The 7,885-nt window shown below is 37.4% G+C and overlaps 1 protein-coding gene across 1 annotated transcript in view; it reads right to left on the bottom strand.

The window, feature by feature from the left end:
- Window positions 1–773: 773 nt before the first annotated feature.
- Window positions 774–7,885, bottom strand: part of LOC110450609 (tyrosyl-DNA phosphodiesterase 2-like) — a 19,337-nt gene continuing 12,225 nt past the window's right edge. The window contains exons 2-7 of the mRNA XM_021498219.1: window positions 6,981–7,090; window positions 5,210–5,326; window positions 4,851–4,970; window positions 4,693–4,783; window positions 3,139–3,309; window positions 774–1,989 (exon numbers count right to left, since the gene is read on the bottom strand). Of these exons, the coding sequence (XP_021353894.1) occupies window positions 1,672–1,989; window positions 3,139–3,309; window positions 4,693–4,783; window positions 4,851–4,970; window positions 5,210–5,326; window positions 6,981–7,090 (927 nt within the window). The 3' untranslated portion in view covers window positions 774–1,671. The remainder of the gene's footprint in view (window positions 1,990–3,138; window positions 3,310–4,692; window positions 4,784–4,850; window positions 4,971–5,209; window positions 5,327–6,980; window positions 7,091–7,885) is intronic.

The raw sequence follows: 7,885 nt of genomic DNA, 5'->3' as shown, positions 1-7,885 counted from the left end.
AGTTACATTTAAGTATTACAATGTTTTCATTGTTTTCTTTTCTTTGTTTAACTTACATCTCTATACATTTACTTGGACTTTTCGTCAGATATGTAATATGCACCTTTTTCTATTGCAATTACCCAACATGTTTTCCCAACTTATCTCATTTGTTCGTGTCCTGGTGGAAGCACGCAGAGGATTTAATTCTTAAATTGGGATGAAGCCAGAGTATTCTGAGAAAACCTGTGTGGTCGGGCAGGCGACCGGGATTGAAACCGGCCATCTTGGTGAAGACGAGCGCGCTATCCAATGCGTGGTCCACCATATACGTTACGGACAAGAACAAATGGCTACTTTAGCTTTGACTGGAAGAAAATGGCGTCATTGATGCAAAAATTAAAATTATATTGTGAATATATTTTTATCATCCATCTATGATACAAACAAGAGGCCCATGGGCCTTAACGGTCACCTGAGTCCTACAGTATTTATTTTTGTTGTTGAAATATGTACCAATTTGAGTAAAAAATAGTTAAGTATAATGGCAGCCAAATTGTAATTTTGATTGACCCGAAAAATAACAACACTTTGTCAGGACCATGAGTCGATGATTCCTACTTACTTTCAGTTCAATCAGCCCAGCAGAACTTGACTTTAAGTTTGAAATGTAAAATGTTAACGGACGACGGACGACGGATGACGACGGACGAAGACGGATAGCAATAGGTCACTTGAGCTAAAGCTCAGGTGACCTAAAAATCTACATACGGGACACCGGGGCAAATCCGGCCACCCCTGATATTTTTGTTTTGGGCTAATATTTACAACTTTAAGGATCTTAGCAGTTTAGCTGGCTGGGCATTCACACGAAATGGCGAGGCAATTACTCTAATGTAAAATTACTAAACAGGAGGAAATAACTTTTGAGAGGGCATATAAAGAAAATCATGATCTCGCTTCTAGTTATGCAAACTTTCTGTAAACGAAATTGCTACTTTTTTATGGTCAAACGTGTAACACACCGACAGCACCAAATGATATATATAAAAGCTAAGAAAAGCACTCACTACCCTATTTCTGTATGATAAGAAATTATTGAAATATCAATTTTGGCCCGGACAGATTTGGCCAATGATACTGTGGCAAGTGTTCGGCCCATGTAAAACATAAAAAGTCATAAAATTGGTCCAAGTTTGGTTTGTCTAGCACTTATACTTTCAAAGAAACTAACTTAAATGCAAAAGCTTAATGCCGATGGAGATGTTGACAAAGTCAAAGGACCATGAAAGTAGGCCACATTCAGTATTCGATGCATGGGTTGAGATGTACTACCTCAGGTGCATCTACATTGTATGGTGCAAGTTTGGTTGGTGTAGCACTTATACTTTCAGAGAAACTAACTTAAACACAAAAACTTAATGTTGACGACGCCGTCGCCGGAAAAGCAACACATGTATCTAATAAATGAAACATTTGACAATATCTTCAGATAGGAACTCTTTAGGGAAGAATATGTACACCACATTTAGGTTACATACATCTTTAACCCACTGAGGAATTAAAGGCAACCCTCTTTGTTTCTTTTTCCTGGTAGATTAATAATCAAACATTGTGCCTATCTGAAAACCGTATTTCAGTCCAGGAAAAAATCTGTATATCTAGTTCAGTAATACTGATGTTGTTTCACGGTCACTTGACCTTGGAAGCAAGACTTTTGACCTTGGAAAGGATATTGTAGTGAGTTAAAAGTCCCCAGTGGTCACTAGGATACTTCCCACACTTAGCTACACGTTCCAGTCCGACGAGTTCCAAATAGACAGGCTCAATCGTAGGTGGCTCTGCTCCCCTTATGTACAAACGGTCAAATCGTAACTTGGGCTTGAACTTTCCAGGGAAGACCAAGTTGTCGTTACGAGACATGTCCCAAGTGTAAGCTGCCTCTGGCCTTTGACCTGTCTTTTCCCAGATATCGTGAACACCAGGAGGCGGACCTCCTATACTGGCCACCTAAACAAATAAAATTTTAATGGTTAAACACATACCATAGCATACAGGATTCTCAAAGTGAAAGTTTACATGAGTTATCTATAATTCCTCTTTCTACTTAAAACATTTATGAGCTAAAATGGGGGGGGGGGGGGGTTGAATTGATCAAATTCTTTTGGTAGAATCCACTCTTTTAAAATCACTGAAGTAAACTCTAGAAATGCTATAATTTGGTAAAACATCAAAAAACATAATGTTATGTGATACTTAAATATTCAAATCTAGAAAATGTCTGTTTCAGTGATTGATGTTCTATAAATACTTTAAATAGTAACAACCACTTTGATCACGGGACGGGACAAAACGGACATGGGCAACACTATATATATGCCCCTTCCCCCCCATTTTATGATGGGGGGGCATAAAAACTGAATCTAAATAGAATAGGAAAAACGTTTATAATTCTCTTTGCTATTAATAATGAAATATAATTTAATCATGTATTAAATATTTTCTGAAACATTTTCTTTATGTCAGTAAAACAGCTAGTACAAGGTTCATATATCACAACCAGTAAAACATTTATTTGTGTTTCAAATCCCGAATGCTGTTGTGTTCTAACCAACCAATTAAAAATAACAACAATAGTTATCAGATCACACGGGATATAGACTGTACCCTCCTATATATCAGACAGTGATCAAAGTTCCAAACATGACACACCATCCCTGGAGCTGCAAAGTTGTATCTAACCACTAATGTTAGTGCCATGTCATCCTTGAATGCAGTGAATAAGAAGTAGCAAGAAAAACTCACTTATATCATGGAACATGGTCAAAAAGTCAGGTGTACCCATTGAAAACAGCATTCAGCTTGAAGTCTTTCCAATTTCTTTCTTTACATTGACAAAAAGATTTTATTTTGTCACTAGAACAAGAAAGGTGGCTTGATCACAGAATCTGGGTTTGATCATGAAAACGGTTTCATGAATACGGTCCCAGATTTAACATACCAATATAATTCAAAATATGATTCCAACAAAAATGATATTTTTGAGATTTTTGTGTGATTTTTTGTGAAAAATATACCAAAAATCAAATCACTGAAAGACTCTTAATCTTGTTCCTTTTGAATATAAACAATAAAATAATAAGTAAAACTCTTACTAACCTCCTTGTCACGTAGGTTGAGATCTCCTCCAAATATGACAGTAGAAGATTTTGAGGATTTCTGCATCACACGAAACGCCTTTTGTAGCTGCTGCACACGTTCCTTTGAATGATCTTTGGTACTTTCTAAATGAGAGGTCATCAGCACCAAGCTCTCTCCTTTAATTTTACACTGTAAGTAAGAGTTATTCCCCGTTATCTAAAGATAATGTTGTAAAAGAAACATGGTTGTCTCCCTTTACACAAATACAATGGCTGTTTTTCCATCAATGCTTAACGGCCCATCCACTCAGGGTAGGTCATTAGGGCAAACCAATGGTCAACAAAAATAAATACAAAATAAAAACATCAAACAAACTTCAGGTAAAAAGCAAATGTCAATTTGAATATTGAAAGTGGCTATGGTGACTCAAATTTTATTAAAAAGAATAACAGCTTTCAGATAGCCTAAAGTTGAAGAGAATTAGAAATTTTCTTGAGTTGACTAAACGTCGATAAAATCTAATAACAAGTGCTTTACTGTAAATGCATGGTTCCTGACACGCTAGGAGGTTCCTCATCATCTGTGTGTTAGGGAAGGGTAGTGGAATACCTACCTGTACAAGTAGGAGGTTCCTCATCATCTGTGTGTCAGGGAAGGGTAGTGGAATACTTACCTGTACAAGTAGGAGGTTCCTCATCATCTGTGTATTGGGGAAGGGTAGTGGAATACTTACCTGTACACGCAGGAGATTCCTCATCATCTGTGTATTGGGGAAGGGTAGTGGAATACTTACCTGTACACGCAGGAGATTCCTCATCATCTGTATGTTAGGGAAGGGTAGTGGAATACTTACCTGTACACGCAGGAGGTTCCTCATCATCTGTGTATTGGGGAAGGGTAGTGGAATACCTACCTGTACAAGTAGGAGGTTCCTCATCATCTGTATATTAGGGAAGGGTAGTGGAATACCTACCTGTACAAGTAGGAGATTCCTCATCATCTGTGTATTGGAGAAGGGTAGTGGAATACTTACCTGTACACGCAGGAGATTCCTCATCATCTGTATATTAGGGAAGGGTAGTGGAATACTTACCTGTACACGTAGGATGTTCCTCATCATCTGTGTATTAGGGAAGGGTAGTGGAATACTTACCTCTACACGTAGGAGGTTCCCCATCATCTGTGTGTCAGGGAAGGGTAGTGGAATACTTACCTGTACACGCAGGAGATTCCTCATCATCTGTGTATTGGGGAAGGGTATTCGAATACTTACCTGTACAAGTAGGAGGTTCCTCATCATCTGTGTGTCAGAAAAGGGTAGTGGAATACCTACCTGTACAAGTATGAGGTTCCTCATCATCTGTGTATTGGGGAAGGCTAGTGGAATACTTACCTGTACAAGTAGGAGGTTCCTCATCATCTGTGTGTTAGGGAAGGGTAGTGGAATACTTACCTGTAAAGTAGGAGGTTCCTCATCATCTGTGTGTCAGAGAAGGGTAGTGGAATACCTTCCTGTACAAGTAGGAGGTTCCTCATCATCTGTGTATTGGGGAAGGGTAGTGGAATACCTACCTGTACAAGTAGGAGGTTCCTCATCATCCGTGTGTCAGGGAAGGGTAGGGTTTGATGGTGTATTAGCTCTACCTGGTCCACCTTCAGTAATATACAGGGGTAATATTCCTCGTTTCCCCCGGTAATGACCTGATAAGTAGGACAGCCAGATNAGTAATATACAGGTGTAATATTCCTCGTTTCCCCCGGTAATGACCTGATAAGTAGGACAACCTGACTCCAAAATTACTTGTGTTAGGGCTGTCACTTCCTGTAGAAACACGACATGAGGATGTTCCCTGTTAACGAGGTAAAAATTAACTATGATTACGTTAAGACATTGTGAAAGTGGGAACTACAAGTTCACATTTAAAGTCATAGAGATTTGTTTGGAAAGATGAGAGCTTCACATTCAAATATAAGTTCATTATAATGTTCAGAGTTTGTAAAAATGAGAGCTTCAAGTTTACATTTAAAGTTCACCATTATGTTGAGAATTTGTAAAGATAAAAGCTTGAAGTCTACAACAAGTACACACTTATTGATGATGTCACAAACGGCTTTAGTTCGTCTTTTGATGCTGACGTCATCGAGTCCATCAATGTTCCAGGAGAGAAGTCGAATCCTGTGTGGTTCTGGATCAGACTCCTCTACTCTGTAAGGTACCATGTATATGTTAAACTATACAACTTAATGTCGACAGGTGTTTATTTACATACTTTATTGTCTACAGGTGTTTTATTACATACCTTAATGTCCACAGGTGTTAAATTATATCCCTTAATGTCTACAGGTGTTTAATGACATACCCTAATGTCTACAGGTGTTTAATTATATAACTTAATGTCTACAGGTGTTTAATTATATAACTTAATGTCTACAGGTGTTTAATTATATAACTTAATGTCTACAGGTGTTTAATTACATACCTTAATGTCTACAGGTGTTTAATTACATACCTTAATGTCTACAGGTGTTTAATTACATCACTTAATGTCTACAGGTGTTTAATTATATAACTTAATGTCTACAGGTGTTTAATTATATAACTTAATGTCTACAGGTGTTTAATTATATAACTTAATGTCTACAGGTGTTTAATTACATACCTTAATGTCTACAGGTGTTTAATTACATACCTTAATGTCTACAGGTGTTTAATTACATAACTTAATGTCTACAGGTGTTTAATTATATAACTTAATGTCTACAGGTGTTTAATTATATAACTTAATGTCTACAGGTGTGTAATTACATACCTTAATGTCTAAAGGTGTTTAATTACATACCTTTATGTCTACAGGTGTGTAATTACATACCTTAATGTCTACAGGTGATTAATTACATACCTTAATGTCTACAGGTGTTTAATTGTATACCTTAATGTCTACAGGTGTTTAATTGTAAACATTTTATGTCTACATTTGTTTAATTGTGTTATATTAATTATATAGTAATTACGTGATGTGTAGATAAATTATACTGCTTCTGTAATTATGGGACCTTTTTCTGTTATCTTTAGACAGGGTGACAGCTGTGATGAGACTTACAGAGTCTTCTTAGTATTTACACATAGGGTAAACAATATTCGGGCATGTCAGTTTTGACTGGGGCAAAGTGGTACAACCACTTGGTTATCTCCCATTTGTGTGCACACAATCTTCTGTCACCAAGAAGTACCACCAATTTAGAAAGGCAGACAGAGCTGCTTGCAATATTGTGTCCCATGAAATGTCTCAAAGTTCAAAATTAAATGAATATTTGCGACAGTTAAATAATGATTTCCCGCCACAAAGTCTCATACATAGGAACTAAGTCAGTGTACGTACACTTACAGCTATTACTGAATTGACTTCAATTTCGTTGCCAACCCATGTTTACTTTACACCACATAACAGATTACATATATCTTACTAATAATAGAAATGTCACGCTCAAACATTTCACTGGTATAAAACATTGAGACCCCTTAGACCACGGATACTCCTCGTTAAATTTGTTTAAAATCCCTTCAACCATACTGTGGAAGGATTTATACGATTTACTGAAGTTATTCCCATATTATGCACACCATATCTTTCAGCGATTCTCTTTATACAACATTGACTTCCCTTTACCAAACAATGCTCCTGACCGCATTTTGTCAAAATCCACTCAGCTGTTCTGGATTAGTAGCTTTTTAAGGAAAAACATTAACTGATGACTGTGTACCGCCACGGCATAATCTCACATGGAGTTCTTCAGGTCAGGAAACAAAATATATTTCCTAAATATAATCTTCTGATATTAGCAACTGCAAATAAACATACCTTGACTTCTTTTTATGACATTCACTATTCTCTCCATCATCAGCCATTTTTCTCTTACAGTCTTTTTTTTCAGGCCCACAGTTCGATTCGTAAAATTTATTCAGGGCTGTCTGCAATAAAATAACAAACAGAATTTGACACAAACATTTGGTTTATTTTATTATATTGTATTGGACAAAGATAACAGATACTTTTTCCGGTGTCAATGGCGATGGCCGCTTTTGTTCTCAGCTCCGGCTGAGCTGAGGTATTTTTGTAAGTTTTCAGCTACTAAAGGCACTTACTTAACAGAAATTAGTAAGCAAACAGTGTATTTGTCAACTCCTCTCCTCTACACAAAATGTGATCCAGATGAGAAATCATCAAATACAGATATGCCAGGATCTGGTACATCGAGCCGGGATGTAAACAAACACAGGACTTGACTATTGCCAGGAAAACTCGTACAGGATCAACCAAAGGATCTTAGGATAATGGGAAAGCAAGGGAAGATGTTTTTAAAACCCCATGGGACGAAGAATCTTGGGCTTGTAAGCTGTGTAGCAAGATATTTCTCGCTATTAGTACCCACAAGGCTTTCCTCAACATACAGAAAGTCAATCAGAAGGAACTACAACAGTTTCAGCTACGTAACCAAGTGAAGAACCTGAAGGTCAGCAAGGGGAAAGAGAAAAAAACACACCTGAGGTGATACATTGAACAGCTTAAAGCCAATAGTGAGGAACTCAAGAGGACAAGCAAAATACTACGCCGCAAGCTGTCCCTAGATACAGTAACAGTAGAGGACAAACAGGATACTACGCCGCAAGCTGTCCCTAGATACAGTAACAGTAGAGGACAAACAGGATACTACGCCGCAAGCTGTCCCTAGATACAGTAACAGTAGAGGACAAACAGGATACTAC

The sequence above is a fragment of the Mizuhopecten yessoensis genome, unplaced genomic scaffold (genome assembly GCF_002113885.1).
Source record: "Mizuhopecten yessoensis strain PY_sf001 unplaced genomic scaffold, ASM211388v2 scaffold5345, whole genome shotgun sequence".
Classification (NCBI taxonomy): Eukaryota; Metazoa; Mollusca; class Bivalvia; order Pectinida; family Pectinidae; genus Mizuhopecten; species Mizuhopecten yessoensis.
The sequence above is the reverse complement of the archived record's forward strand: the minus strand, read 5'-3'. Positions and strand labels throughout refer to the sequence as shown.